At 47.8% G+C, this 15304-nt stretch overlaps 1 protein-coding gene and 1 long non-coding RNA gene across 7 annotated transcripts in view; one reads left to right on the top strand and one right to left on the bottom strand.

Annotated features, from left to right (window-relative positions):
* LOC134910370 (bromodomain-containing protein 4-like) overlaps positions 1–13341 on the bottom strand; it is an 84538-nt gene extending 71197 nt beyond the window's left edge. For both annotated transcript variants that reach the window (XM_063918312.1, XM_063918311.1), the window contains exon 1: positions 13213–13341. Coding sequence is in view for 1 of the 2 variants with exons in the window: in XM_063918311.1 (XP_063774381.1) it covers positions 13213–13227 (15 nt within the window). In the remaining variant the exon portion in view is untranslated. The remainder of the gene's footprint in view (positions 1–13212) is intronic.
* Positions 13342–13370: 29 nt separating this feature from the next.
* The window catches only part of LOC134910369 (uncharacterized), a 237037-nt gene continuing 235103 nt past the window's right edge, over positions 13371–15304 (top strand). For all 5 annotated transcript variants that reach the window (XR_010176176.1, XR_010176175.1, XR_010176173.1 and 2 more), the window contains exon 1: positions 13371–13555. This is a non-coding gene — a long non-coding RNA (uncharacterized LOC134910369). The remainder of the gene's footprint in view (positions 13556–15304) is intronic.

The raw sequence follows: 15304 nt of genomic DNA, 5'->3' as shown, positions 1-15304 counted from the left end.
CAAAAAATTCTCCCCAAACAGCACATGACGCAAAGAAGAAAAAAAAGAGGCGCAATGAGGTAGCTGTGTGACTAAGCTAAGCGACCCTAGTGGCCGACACAAACACCTGGCCCATCTAGGAGTGGCACTGCAGTGTCAGGCCGGATGGCCCTTCCAAAAAATACTCCCCAAACAGCACATGACGCAAAGAAGAAAAAAAAGAGGCGCAATGAGGTAGTTGTGTGACTAAGATAAGTGACCCTAGTGGCCGACACAAACACCTGGCCCATCTAGGAGTGGCACTGCAGTGTCACGCAGGATGGCCCTTCCAAAAAATACTCCCCAAACAGCACATGACGCAAAGAAGAAAAAAAAGAGGCGCAATGAGGTAGCTGTGTGACTAAGATAAGCGACCCTAGTGGCCGACACAAACACCTGGCCCATCAAGGAGTGGCACTGCAGTGTCACGCAGGATGGCCCTTCCAAAAAACACTCCCCAAACAGCACATGACGCAAAGAAAAATGAAAGAAAAAAGAGGTGCAAGATGGAATTGTCCTTGGGCCCTCCCACCCACCCTTATGTTGTATAAACAGGACATGCACACTTTAACCAACCCATCATTTCAGTGACAGGGTCTGCCACACGACTGTGACTGAAATGACGGGTTGGTTTGGACCCCCACCAAAAAAGAAGCAATTAATCTCTCCTTGCACAAACTGGCTCTACAGAGGCAAGATGTCCACCTCATCATCATCCTCCGATTCATCACCGTGTACATCCCCCTCCTCACAGATTATCAATTCGTCCCCACTGGAATCCACCATCACAGCTCCCTGTGTACTTTGTGGAGGCAATTGCTGCTGGTGAATGTCTCCATGGAGGAATTGATTATAATTCATTTTAATGAACATCATCTTCTCCACATTTTCTGGAAGTAACCTCGTACGCCGATTGCTGACAAGGTGAGCGGCGGCACTAAACACTCTTTCGGAGTACACACTTGTGGGAGGGAAACTTAGGTAGAATAAAGCCAGTTTGTGCAAGGGCCTCCAAATTGCCTATTTTTCCTGCCAGTATACGTACGGACTGTCTGACGTGCCTACTTGGATGCGGTCACTCATATAATCCTCCACCATTCTTTCAATGGTGAGAGAATCATATGCAGTGACAGTAGACGACATGTCCGTAATTGTTGTCAGGTCCTTCAGTCCGGACCAGATGTCAGCATCAGCAGTCGCTCCAGACTGCCCTGCATCACCGCCAGCGGGTGGGCTCGGAATTCTGAGCCTTTTCCTCGCACCCCCAGTTGCGGGAGAATGTGAAGGAGGAGATGTTGACAGGTCGTGTTCCGCTTGACTTGACAATTTTCTCACCAGCAGTTCTTTGAACCCCTGCAGACTTGTGTCTGCCGGAAAGAGAGATACAACGTAGGTTTTAAATCTAGGATCGAGCACGGTGGCCAAAATGTAGTGCTCTGATTTCAACAGATTGACCACCCGTGAATCCTTGTTAAGCGAATTAAGGGCTCCATCCACAAGTCCCACATGCCTAGCGGAATCGCTCAGTGTTAGCTCCTCCTTCAATGTCTCCAACTTCTTCTGCAAAAGCCTGATGAGGGGAATGACCTGACTCAGGCTGGCAGTGTCTGAACTGACTTCATGTGTGGCAAGTTCAAAAGGTTGCAGAACCTTGCACAACGTTGAAATCATTCTCCACTGCGCTTGAGACAGGTGCATTCCACCTCCTATATCGTGGTCAGTTGTATAGGCTTGAATGGCCTTTTGCTGCTCCTCCAACCTCTGAAGCATATAGAGGGTTGAATTCCACCTCGTTACCACTTCTTGCTTCAGATGATGGCAGGGCAGGTTCAGGCGTTTTTGGTGTTGCTCCAGTCTTCTGTATGTGGTGCCTGTACGCCGAAAGTGTCCCGCAATTCTTCTGGCCACCGACAGCATCTCTTGCACGCCCCTCTCGTTTTTTAAATAATTCTGCACCACCAAATTCAAGGTATGTGCAAAACATGGGACGTGCTGGAATTTGCCCATATTTAATGCACACACAATATTGCTGGCGTTGTCCGATGCCACAAATCCACAGGAGAGTCCAATTGGGGTAAGCCATTCTGCGATGATCTTCCTCAGTTGCCGTAAGAGGTTTTTAGCTGTGTGCGTATTCTGGAAAGCGGTGATACAAAGCGTAGCCTGCCTAGGAAAGAGTTGGCGTTTGCGAGATGCTGCTACTGGTGCCGCCGCTGCTGTTCTTGCGGCGGGAGTCAATACATCTACCCAGAGGGCTGTCACAGTCATATAGTCCTGAGTCTGCCCTGCTCCACTTGTCCACATGTCCGTGGTTAAGTGGACATTGGGTACAACTGCATTTTTTAGGACACTGGTGAGTCTTTTTCTGAGGTCTGTGTACATTTTCGGTATCGCCTGCCTAGAGAAATGGAACCTAGATGGTATTTGGTACCGGGGACACAGTACCTCAATCAAGTCTATAGTTGGCTCTGCAGTAATGATGGATACCGGAACCACGTTTCTCACCGCCCAGGATGCCAAGGCCTCAGTTATCTGCTTTGCAGCAGGATGACTGCTGTGATATTTCATCTTCCTCGCAAAGGACTGTTGGACAGTCAATTGCTTGGTGGAAGTAGTAAAAGTGGTCTTACGACTTCCCCTCTGGGATGACCATCGACTCCCAGCAGCAACAACAGCAGTGCCAGCAGCAGTAGGCGTTACACTCAAGGATGCATCAGAGGAATCCCAGGCAGAAGAGGACTCGTCAGAATTGCCAGAGACATGGCCTGCAGGACTATTGGCATTCCTGGGGAAGAAGGAAATTGACACTGAGGGAGTTGGTGGGGTGGTTTGCGTGAGCTTGGTTACAAGAGGAAGGGATTTACTGGTCAGTGGACTGCTTCCGCTGTCGCCCAAAGTTTTTGAACTTGTCACTGACTTATGATGAATGCGCTGCAGGTGACGTATAAGGGAAGATGTTCCGAGGTGGTTAACGTCCTTACCCCTACTTATTACAGCTTGACAAAGGCAACACACGGCTTGACACCTGTTGTCCGCATTTCTGTTGAAATACTTCCACACCGAAGAGCTGATTTTTTTGGTATTTTCACCAGGCATGTCAATGGCCATATTCCTCCCACGGACAACAGGTGTCTCCCCGGGTGCCTGACTTAAACAAACCACCTCACCATCAGAATCCTCCTTGTCAATTTCCTCCCCAGCGCCAGCAACACCCATATCCTCCTCCTCCTGGTGTACTTCAACACTGACATCTTCAATCTGACTATCAGGAACTGGACTGTGGGTGCTCCTTCCAGCACTTGCAGGGGGCGTGCAAATGGTGGAAGGCGCATGCTCTTCACGTCCAGTGTTGGGAAGGTCAGGCATCGCAACCAACACAATTGGACTCTCCTTGTGGATTTGGGATTTTGAAGAACGCACAGTTCTTTGCTGTGCTTTTGCCAGCTTAAGTCTTTTCATTTTTCTAGCGAGAGGCTGAGTGCTTCCATCCTCATGTGAAGCTGAACCACTAGCCATGAACATAGGCCAGGGCCTCAGCCGTTCCTTGCCACTCCGTGTGGTAAATGGCATATTGGCAAGTTTACGCTTCTCCTCCGACGATTTTATTTTAGATTTTTGAGTCCTTTTTTTACTGATATTTTGTGTTTTGGATTTTACATGCTCTGTACTATGACATTGGGCATCGGCCTTGGCAGACGACGTTGATGGAATTTCATCGTCTCGGCCATGACTAGTGGCAGCAGCTTCAGCACGAGGTGGAAGTGGATCTTGATCTTTCCCTATTTTTGGAACCTCAACATTTTTGTTCTCCATATTTTAATAGGCACAACTAAAAGGCACCTTAGGTAAACAATGGAGATGGATGGATACTAGTATACTTATGGATGACGAGTGACTGACGACACAGAGGTAGCTACAGCCGTGGACTACCGTACTGCGTCTGCTAGTATAGAGATGATAATGATATAAAATATATATATATATATCACTACTGCAGCTATATATAATATAATGACGGACCTGCTGGACACTGTCAGCAGACTCCTAAACTACTAGTATGAAGAAGATAGAAAAAAAACCCCCACCACAGGTAGGTATACAATTATGGACGAGCACTGACGACACAGAGGTAGCCATAGCCGTGGACTACCGTACTGCGTCTGCTAATATAGAGATGATAAAGATGATAGAGATGAACAAAAAAAATATAACACTACTGCAGGTAAATATTTATATAATATAATGAATGACGGACCTGCTGGACACTGTCAGCAGAATGCGTTTATAGAATTAAAAAAAAAACACCACAGGAGTGTTTAACTTTTTCAGGCAGACAATATACTGGTGGTCACTGGTCAGTCACACTGGCAGCAAAAGTGTGCACTGTACTCCTGCTATAACTGCACCCCATTCTCCCCCACAATTCAGCTGTGTGAGCAGTGAGCACTCAGCACAGTCAGATATACATAGATGATATTATCATGCAGCACACTGAGGCTGAGCACAGATATGGTATGTGACTGTGTATCGTTTTTTTTCAGGCAGAGAACGGATTAGGATTATATTAAATAATAAATAAAACTGGTGGTGGTCAATCACTAGTAACTAACTATCAGCAAAACTCTGCACTCTGAGTACTCCTAATGCTCCCCAAAATTACTAAGTAATCAACTCAAGTGTCTCTATCTATTCTAACGGAGAGGACGCCAGCCACGTCCTCTCCCTATCAATCTCAATGCACGTGTGAAAATGGCGGCGACGCGCTGCTCCTTATATAGAATCCGAGTCTCGCGATAGAATACGAGCCTCGCGAGAATCCGACAGCGGGATGATGACGTTCGGGCGCGCTCGGGTTAGCCGAGCAAGGCGGGAAGATCCGAGTCTGCCTCGGACCCGTGTAAAAAGGCTGAAGTTCGGGGGGGTTCGGATTCCGAGGAACCGAACCCGCTCATCTCTAGTAACAACAGGAGTCTACTGTAGGCACAGGCTCACCAAAGCTGAAAAGCTGAAGACTAGTCAGACAAGTCTCAATTCCTTCTGCAATTCATGGTTCCATCCTGCCTTGTGTCAACAGTTCAAGCTGCTGCTGGTAGTGTTATGGTGTGTGGACAGTTCTCTTGGCTCCTTAATACCAATTAAACATTGTTTAAATGCCTCAGTTTACCTGGTTATTGATACTGACCATTTGCATCCCCTTTTGCCTACAGTCTACCCATCTTCTAGAAGAATAATGCATCATGACACAAAGCAGACGTCAAACCATGCTGGTTCCACAAATAAGACAAGGACCCCCACAGTCACCAGAACTCAATCCAATATAGCACCTTTGGTATGTAGTTGAGTCGGAGATTGTCAGCATTCATGTGGAGTCAACAGTTCTTTAACAGCTACATGATGATATCATGTCACATGAACCAGAATCTCAATGGAATGTTTGTGTCACCGACTCTCGATGGAATAGTTGCAGCACCTTATTGAATCCATGCCATAAAAAAATGTCTGTAGTAGAAAGGTGTACCTAATAAAGTTCCCAGGGCTGGCCCTGGAAAATTTGATGCCCTGGGGAAGATTCTGGCTGGTGCTCCCTCCCCCCCCCACCCCCCCAATGTGAGACCCTGTGCTTGTGCCTTAGAAGGGGATGCGGCCTCACTGAATGAGCATTGTCTCATTACAGTTGATGACTTTGGAGGCAGAGTGTGTCAGTGTCTCCAGTCATCAAATCCCTCCCCCTTGTGTCTCCAGCCATCAAATCTCTCCCTCTTGTGTAACTTCAGCCATCAAGTCTCCCTGAACCTTGTGCCTTCTACCATCAAGTCTTATCCCCACTTTTTGTCTCCAGCCATCAAATCTCTCCCCCTTGCGTGTCTTCAGTCATCCAGTCTCCTACTCACCTTTTGTATCCACCATCAAGTCTCTCCTCCTTGTGTGTCTCCAGCAATCAAATCTCTCCCTTTTGTCTCCAGAAATCCAACCTCTCCCCCTTGTATGTATCCACTAATCAAATCTCTCCCTTTTATTTGTCTCCAGCAATCCACTTCCCAATCTCTTTAACAAGCTCTCATAATTTACTTACATTTGCTGTCTTCCTTCGGCTCCTCTCCTTTACAGTGTGCTCTGTGCTGTGAATGACGCATGAGCTGTATGATTGGTGCAGGGCTGTACAGGCTTCCTGCTGCTGCTTTGCGGACTGTGCAATGGCTCAGCAGTGCCAGAAAGCCTGCATATCCCATTGGAGGACAGCCACTGTCAGACAGATTTCTAAAATCTAGAGCCAATGCAGCCTCCCCAAATGCCTCTAGGCTTTTCCAGAGGCCCCTCGGTATTTGCCTATACTGGCTATGCCTAAGGCCAGCTTTGAAGTTCCTACAGGTAATAAGCTAATTGCCATGGCTCTTTGCACTAGTAGGCTTTCCATTATTTTAAAAACAGAAACTTGACTATTAAAACACATTGCTCAATATACTGTAAGCCATTAACATACACAAGTTCATATAAGTAATGCTCGTGGGAATACAGCTTTGTCCTGATCTCAGTTTAACCATGACAGCTTGTCACAGATCCATAGGTTAAATGTGCTGTTTTGTTGGAATGTACCATTTACAGAATACAGTGTCCTTTCTTGTCCATTTATCTGATTTTCCATAAATAACAGGAAACCCGCAACCTAAGATCAGACTTAAATTACACACACAAGCAATGGAGAAAATGATCTTGTTTAAATTTATCTTCCGTGGCCTATAATTAATTTAGCATTTTTCTTTTTCTTTTAAGATAAACCTTCCAGCATGATTTCACCCAACTGACATATGGCAAAAATAAGATTTTACTTACCGATAAATCTATTTCTCGGAGTCCGTAGTGGATGCTGGGGTTCCTGAAAGGACCATGGGGAATAGCGGCTCCGCAGGAGACAGGGCACAAAAAGTAAAGCTTTTTCAGATCAGGTGGTGTGCACTGGCTCCTCCCCCTATGACCCTCCTCCAGACTCCAGTTAGGTACTGTGCCCGGACGAGCGTACACAATAAGGGAGGATTTTGAATCCCGGGTAAGACTCATACCAGCCACACCAATCACACCGTACAACCTGTGATCTAAACCCAGTTAACAGTATGATAACAGCGGAGCCTCTGAAAGATGGCTTCCTTCAACAATAACCCGAATTAGTTAACAATAACTATGTACAATTTATGCAGATAATCCGCACTTGGGATGGGCGCCCAGCATCCACTACGGACTCCGAGAAATAGATTTATCGGTAAGTAAAATCTTATTTTCTCTATCGTCCTAGTGGATGCTGGGGTTCCTGAAAGGACCATGGGGATTATACCAAAGCTCCCAAACGGGCGGGAGAGTGCGGATGACTCTGCAGCACCGAATGAGAGAACTCCAGGTCCTCCTTAGCCAGAGTATCAAATTTGTAAAATTTTACAAACGTGTTCTCCCCTGACCACGTAGCTGCTCGGCAAAGTTGTAATGCCGAGACCCCTCGGGCAGCCGCCCAAGATGAGCCCACCTTCCTTGTGGAGTGGGCCTTTACAGATTTAGGCTGTGGCAGGCCTGCCACAGAATGTGCAAGTTGGATTGTGCTACAGATCCAACGAGCAATCGTCTGTTTAGACGCAGGAGCACCCATCTTGTTGGGTGCATACAATATAAACAACGAGTCAGATTTTCTGACTCCAGCTGTCCTTGCAATATATATTTCTAATGCTCTGACAACGTCCAGTAACTTGGAGTCCTCCAAGTCACTTGTAGCCGCAGGCACTACAATAGGCTGGTTCAGATGAAATGCTGACACCACCTTAGGGAGAAAATGCGGACGAGTCCGCAGTTCTGCCCTGTCCGAATGGAAAATCAGATATGGGCTTTTGTAAGATAAAGCTGCCAATTCTGATACTCTCCTGGCAGAAGCCAGGGCTAGAAGCATGGTCACTTTCCAAGTGAGATATTTCAAATCCACCTTATTTAGTGGTTCAAACCAATGAGATTTTAGAAAGTCCAAAACCACATTGAGATCCCACGGTGCCACTGGAGGCACCACAGGAGGCTGTATATGCAGCACTCCCTTAACAAAGGTCTGGACTTCAGGGACTGAAGCCAATTCTTTTTGAAAGAAAATCGACAGGGCCGAAATTTGAACCTTAATAGATCCCAATTTGAGACCCATAGACAATCCTGATTGCAGGAAATGTAGGAATCGACCCAGTTGAAATTCCTCCGTCGGAGCACTCCGATCTTCGCACCACGCAACATATTTTCGCCAAATTCGGTGATAATGTTGCACGGTTACTTCCTTCCTTGCTTTAATCAAAGTAGGAATGACTTCTTCCGGCATGCCTTTTTCCTTTAGGATCCGGCGTTCAACCGCCATGCCGTCAAACGCAGCCGCGGTAAGTCTTGAAACAGACAGGGACCCTGCTGAAGCAAGTCCCTCCTTAGAGGTAGAGGCCACGGATCTTCCGTGATCATCTCTTGAAGTTCCGGGTACCAAGTCCTTCTTGGCCAATCCGGAACCACTAGTATCGTTCTTACGCCTCTTTGCCGTATAATTCTCAATACTTTTGGTATGAGAGGCAGAGGAGGAAACACATACACCGACTGGTACACCCAAGGCGTTACCAGCGCGTCCACAGCTATTGCCTGCGGATCTCTTGACCTGGCGCAATACCTGTCCAGTTTTTTGTTGAGGCGAGACGCCATCATGTCCACCATTGGTCTTTCCCAACGGGTTACCAGCATGTGGAAGACTTCTGGATGAAGTCCCCACTCTCCCGGGTGAAGATCGTGTCTGCTGAGGAAGTCTGCTTCCCAGTTGTCCACTCCCGGGATGAACACTGCTGACAGTGCTATCACATGATTCTCTGCCCAGCGAAGAATCCTTGCAGCTTCTGCCATTGCACTCCTGCTTCTTGTGCCGCCCTGTCTGTTCACATGGGCGACTGCCGTGATGTTGTCCGACTGGATCAACACCGGTTTTCCCTGAAGCAGAGGTTCTGCCTGGCTTAGAGCATTGTATATTGCTCTTAGTTCCAGAATGTTTATGTGAAGAGACGTTTCCAGGCTCGTCCATACTCCCTGGAAGTTTCTTCCTTGTGTGACTGCTCCCCAGCCTCTCAGGCTGGCGTCCGTGGTCACCAGGATCCAATCCTGTATGCCGAATCTGCGGCCCTCCAATAGATGAGGACTCTGCAACCACCACAGAAGAGACACCCTTGTCCTTGGAGACAGGGTTATCCGTAGGTGCATCTGAAGATGCGACCCTGACCATTTGTCCAACAGATCCCTTTGGAAAATTCTTGCGTGGAATCTGCCGAATGGAATTGCTTCGTAAGAAGCCACCATTTTTCCCAGGACTCTTGTGCATTGATGTACAGACACCTTTCCTGGTTTTAGGAGGTTCCTGACAAGCTCGGATAACTCCTTGGCTTTTTCCTCCGGGAGAAAAACCTTTTTCTGAACCGTGTCCAGAATCATCCCTAGGAACAGCAGACGAGTTGTCGGCATTAACTGGGATTTTGGAATATTCAGAATCCACCCGTGCTGTTTTAGCACTTCTTGAGACAGTGCTAATCCCATCTCTAGCTGTTCTCTGGACCTCGCCCTTATTAGGAGATCGTCCAAGTATGGGATAATTAATATGCCTTTTCTTCGAAGAAGAATCATCATCTCGGCCATTACCTTTGTAAAGATCCGAGGTGCCGTGGACAATCCGAACGGCAGCGTCTGAAACTGATAGTGACAGTTTTGTACAACGAACCTGAGGTACCCCTGGTGTGAGGGGTAAATTGGAACGTGGAGATACGCATCCTTGATGTCCAAGGATACCATAAAGTCCCCCTCTTCCAGGTTCGCTATCACTGCTCTGAGTGACTCCATCTTGAACTTGAACTTCTTTATGTACAGGTTCAAGGACTTCAGATTTAGAATAGGCCTTACCGAGCCATCCGGCTTCGGTACCACAAAAAGAGTGGAATAATACCCCTTCCCTTGTTGTAGAAGAGGTACCTTGACTATCACCTGCTGAGAGTACAGCTTGTGAATGGCTTCCAAAACCGTCTCCCTTTCGGAGAGGGACGTTGGTAAAGCAGACTTCAGGAAACGGCGAGGTGGATCTGTCTCTAATTCCAACCTGTACCCTTGAGATATTATCTGCAGGATCCAGGGATCTACCTGCGAGTGAGCCCACTGCGCGCTGTAATTTTTGAGACGACCGCCCACCGTCCCCGAGTCCGCTTGAGAAGCCCCAGCGTCATGCTGAGGCTTTTGTAGAAGCCGGGGAGGGCTTCTGTTCCTGGGAAGGAGCTGCGTGTTGCTGTCTCTTCCCTCGACCTCTGCCTCGTGGCAGATATGAATAGCCCTTTGCTCTCTTATTTTTAAAGGAACGAAAGGGCTGCGGTTGAAAAGTCGGTGCCTTTTTCTGTTGGGGAGTGACTTGAGGTAGAAAGGTGGATTTCCCGGCTGTAGCCGTGGCCACCAAATCTGATAGACCGACTCCAAATAACTCCTCCCCTTTATACGGCAAAACTTCCATATGCCGTTTTGAATCCGCATCGCCTGTCCACTGTCGCGTCCATAAAGCTCTTCTGGCCGAAATGGACATAGCACTTACCCGTGATGCCAGTGTGCAGATATCCCTCTGTGCATCACGCATATAAAGAAATGCATCCTTTATTTGTTCTAACGACAGTAAAATATTGTCCCTGTCCAGGGTATCAATATTTTCAATCAGGGACTCTGACCAAACTACCCCAGCACTGCCCATCCAGGCAGTCGCTACAGCTGGTCGTAGTATAACACCTGCATGTGTGTATATACTTTTTTGGATATTGTCCATCCTCCTATCTGATGGATCTTTAAGTGCGGCCGTCTCAGGAGAGGGTAACGCCACTAGTTTAGATAAGCGTGTTAGCGCCTTGTCCACCCTAGGAGGTGTTTCCCAGCGCTCCCTAACCTCTGGCGGGAAAGGGTATAATGCCAATAATTTCTTTGAAATTATCAGCTTTTTATCAGGGGCAACCCACGCTTCATTACACACGTCATTTAATTCTTCTGATTCAGGAAAAACTATAGGTAGTTTTTTCATACCCCACATAATACCCTGTTTAGTGGTACCTGTAGTATCAGCTAAATGTAACGCCTCCTTCATTGCCAAAATCATATAACGTGTGGCCCTACTGGAAAATACGGTTGAATCGTCACCGTCACCACTGGAGTCAGCGCCTGCGTCTGGGTCTGTGTCGACCGACTGAGGCAAAGGGCGTTTCACAGCCCCTGACGGTGTTTGAGTCGCCTGGACAGGCACTAATTGATTGTCCGGCCGCCTCATGTCGTCAAACGACTGCTTTAGCGTGTTGACACTATCCCGTAGTTCCATAAATAAAGGCATCCATTCTGGTGTCGACTCCCTAGGGGGTGACATCCTCATATTTGGCAATTGCTCCGCCTCCACACCAATATCGTCCTCATACATGTCGACACACACGTACCGACACCCAGCAGACACACAGGGAATGCTCCTAACGAAGACAGGACCCACTAGCCCTTTGGGGAGACAGAGGGAGAGTTTGCCAGCACACACCAAAAGCGCTATATATATATCAGGGATAGCCTTATAATAAGTGCTCCCTTATAGCTGCTTTGTTATATCAAAATATCGCCATAAATTTGCCCCCCCCTCTCTGTTTTACCCTGTTTCTGTAGTGCAGTGCAGGGGAGAGACTTGGGAGCCGTCCTGACCAGCGGAGCTGTGAGAGGAAATGGCGCCGTGTGCTGAGGAGATAGGCCCCGCCCCTTTTCTGGCGGGCTCGTCTCCCGCTATTTAGAAAAATCAGGCAGGGGTTAAATATCTCCATATAGCCTCTAGGGGCTATATGTGAGGTATTTTTAGCCTTTATAGGTATTCATTTGCCTCCCAGGGCGCCCCCCTCCCAGCGCCCTGCACCCTCAGTGACTGCCGTGTGAAGTGTGCTGAGAGGAAAATGGCGCACAGCTGCAGTGCTGTGCGCTACCTTTAGAAGACTGCAGGAGTCTTCAGCCGCCGATTCTGGACCTCTTCTGACTTCAGCATCTGCAAGGGGGCCGGCGGCGCGGCTCCGGTGACCATCCAGGCTGTACCTGTGATCGTCCCTCTGGAGCTTGATGTCCAGTAGCCAAGAAGCCAATCCATCCTGCACGCAGGTGAGTTGACTCCTTCTCCCCTCAGTCCCTCGCTGCAGTGATCCTGTTGCCAGCAGGAATCACTGTAAAATAAAAAACCTAGCTAAACTTTTTCTAAGCAGCTCTTTAGGAGAGCCACCTAGATTGCACCCTTCTCGGCCGGGCACAAAATCTAACTGGAGTCTGGAGGAGGGTCATAGGGGGAGGAGCCAGTGCACACCACCTGATCTGAAAAAGCTTTACTTTTTGTGCCCTGTCTCCTGCGGAGCCGCTATTCCCCATGGTCCTTTCAGGAACCCCAGCATCCACTAGGACGATAGAGAAACTGCAGTTAGTGCTGTTTTTTTGTTCTTAATTTCTATCCAAAAATTAAAAAATAATAATAGCCCTGTAGCATACACCCAACCGATCTCAATATTCATTGGCTGACACGGCTGCGGCACGTCTGCAGATGGGTGCCTTCTCTCTAATGAAATGAACAAGATTTGTTTGGATTGGATGCAGCTTGGTTAGAAGGAAGTGTCACCTAATATGTACTCATTTTTTAATCAAGAAAGTTTGGAGGTGTTATATAAACCTGTAACAGGCCCTTCTGCAGGCAGAACATGTCTGTGATTTGGTAAGGTAATACTCTGGTGGCTAGATACACTGTTATTTTAGGGGCATTTTTATCATTGAAGGGGATATGTATTAAGCCATGGAGAGTGGTAACGTGGAGAGATATAATGTACCAGACAATCAGCTCCTAACCTCCATGTTACAGGCTGTGTTTGAATAATAACAGTTAGGAGCTGATTGGCTGGTACTTTATCTCTGTCCACTATATCACTCTCCAAGGCTTAGTACATCTGCCCCTGAATATTTGTTAATGGTCCCCCAAAATTATGAAGTATAGACTCAAGCAGACACATCTCACATAGGTTTCACTTTCTATGGGGATTGTAAAGCTGGCAGATTCACCAAGCGCAGGAATGGGAAGCTTTCCAGAGTTTGGTCCCCGGCAGCTAAAGCCTATGGGCTACATTTCTCAAAACTTACCGGGAGAACGTTCATCCCATTCAAAGGGGGGCAATCCCCCCCCGTAAAACACAGCCGACACCTCACCCACGCCACTTATCTTGTGCGGCGCCAGAACCTGGTTGTCACAGTGATCATGGCTGGCCCTGTCCTCCTATGCGCATGCGTGGGCGCGATGTCAGAGCCTCTAGACTAGAGCATAAGAGGACAGGGGCAGCCGTCATCGCTGTGACAGCCAGGTCCCGTCGTCGCACAAGATAAGTAAGTTGCGTGGGTGAGGTGTCTAGGACGCTGACATCTGAAAGCACCATTTTCTCAGGTCTCCTGCCCGCCGCTGAACAACAGGTTCACCAACGCCAGCCAGGTACACACACTGCCCAGGGCAAAGTTTTTAGTGGAGGGCCACGGCACTGTGGATGGTCAGCTCTTCCTCCCAGAGCCTTGCTGCATAGCGTCAGCTGGCTGCCTGGTGCCCTGAGTTTCACACACTCTCCACTTTCTGTCTCTTTTCTCTCTCCCCATTCTTCTGATGCTCTCTCACAGTCTGACTCCCTGATTCCCCCCTCTCTCTCTCTCTCTCTCTCTCTCTCTCTCTCTCTCTCTCTCTCTCTCTCTCTCACTCCTCTCCTGTTTTCTCTCCCCTTATCCTCCTCTCCTCTCTCCCCTTACCCCCCTATATCCCCCCTTATCCCCTCTCTCTCTCTAACCCTGCTCCCTCTCTTCCATTTTTCCACCCCCCACCCCCCAACTTCTACCTCTCTCCAGCTTCTGTCTCCCCTTATCTCTCTCTCTCCAGCTTTTGTCTCTTTCCCCTTATCTCTCTTTCTCTCCAGCTTCTGTCTCTTGCCCCTCCATCCCTCCTCTCTCATAACCAGGCCCTCTCTGTCCCCTCAGCCTTTGTCATGTGAATATGATTAAGTACGGTAATATATATATATATATATCATATGTGAGAAGAGTAATGTGTAGAGAGGGGAGAAGTCAGTATTTTTAAACCCCCCACCCCCCCCCCCCCCCCCCCCCAACCCCACCTAAGAGTAAGGTCTAGATCTGCCACTGGTTCATCCAGAAACCTCCCCGTCAATGGCCAACCACACATATGTAAAACCCTGAAGTGAAGAAGTGAAATTATTGCGTTTGCATTCTCTTTCCTTGCTTAACCCATCCGCATGTCCATATGTACTATATAAATCAATCCCACCAGTATTACTAATTTTTATGGTGATATAAAGTTCAGTGTTCTATTATACAGTACATTCAATGCATGGTGGAGGCAATTATTCTTCACCATTGCAAACATAAAGTTTATCCAACACTTAATACTTTTGAAACCAGGATATTTCTGTTCTGTTGTATCCCATGAAGTTTGTGTAACAAAACAAACTTACATAATGAAAACAGGATTAATACCTACTGGTAAATCCTTTTCTCCTAGTCCGTAGAGGATGCTGGGGTCCACTTCAGTACCATGGGGTATAGACGGTTCCGCAGGAGCCATGGGCACTTTAAGACTTTTCCAGAGTGTGAACTGGCTCCTCCCTCTATGCCCCTCCTCCAGACCACAGTATAGGAACTGTGCACAGGGAGACGGACATTTTGAGAAAAGGATTTACTTTTAAGTTAACGGTGAGATTCATACCAGCTCACACTTCAACCATGCCGCACAACATGGCATTGAACAGAACACATGCCAACGGGCATGAACTATTGCAGCAACATGCTAAAAATAATTTGAACACAACACTTGTGTACTACAACAAAATAACAACTGCAGGTATATTTACGCACTGGGTTGGGTGCCCAGCATCCTCTACGGACTAGGAGAAAAAGATTTACCGGTAGGTATTAAAATCCTGTTTTCTCATACGTCCTAGAGGATGCTGGGACCCACTTCAGTACCATGGGGTTATACCAAAGCTCCAGTACGGGCGGGAGAGTGCGGATGACCCTGCAGCACCGATTGACCAAACTGTAGGTCCTCATCGGCCAAGGTGTCAAGCTTATAATACTTAGCAAATGTGTTTGTCCCTGACCAAGCTGCTCGGCAAAGTTGCAAAGCTGAGACCCCCCAGGCAGCCACCCAGGATGAGCCCACCTTTCTAGTAGAATGGGC

The sequence above is a fragment of the Pseudophryne corroboree genome, chromosome 4 (genome assembly GCF_028390025.1).
Source record: "Pseudophryne corroboree isolate aPseCor3 chromosome 4, aPseCor3.hap2, whole genome shotgun sequence".
NCBI classification, from domain to species: Eukaryota; Metazoa; Chordata; class Amphibia; order Anura; family Myobatrachidae; genus Pseudophryne; species Pseudophryne corroboree.
Note: the sequence above shows the minus strand (reverse complement) of the source record. Positions and strands in the feature narration are given on the sequence as shown.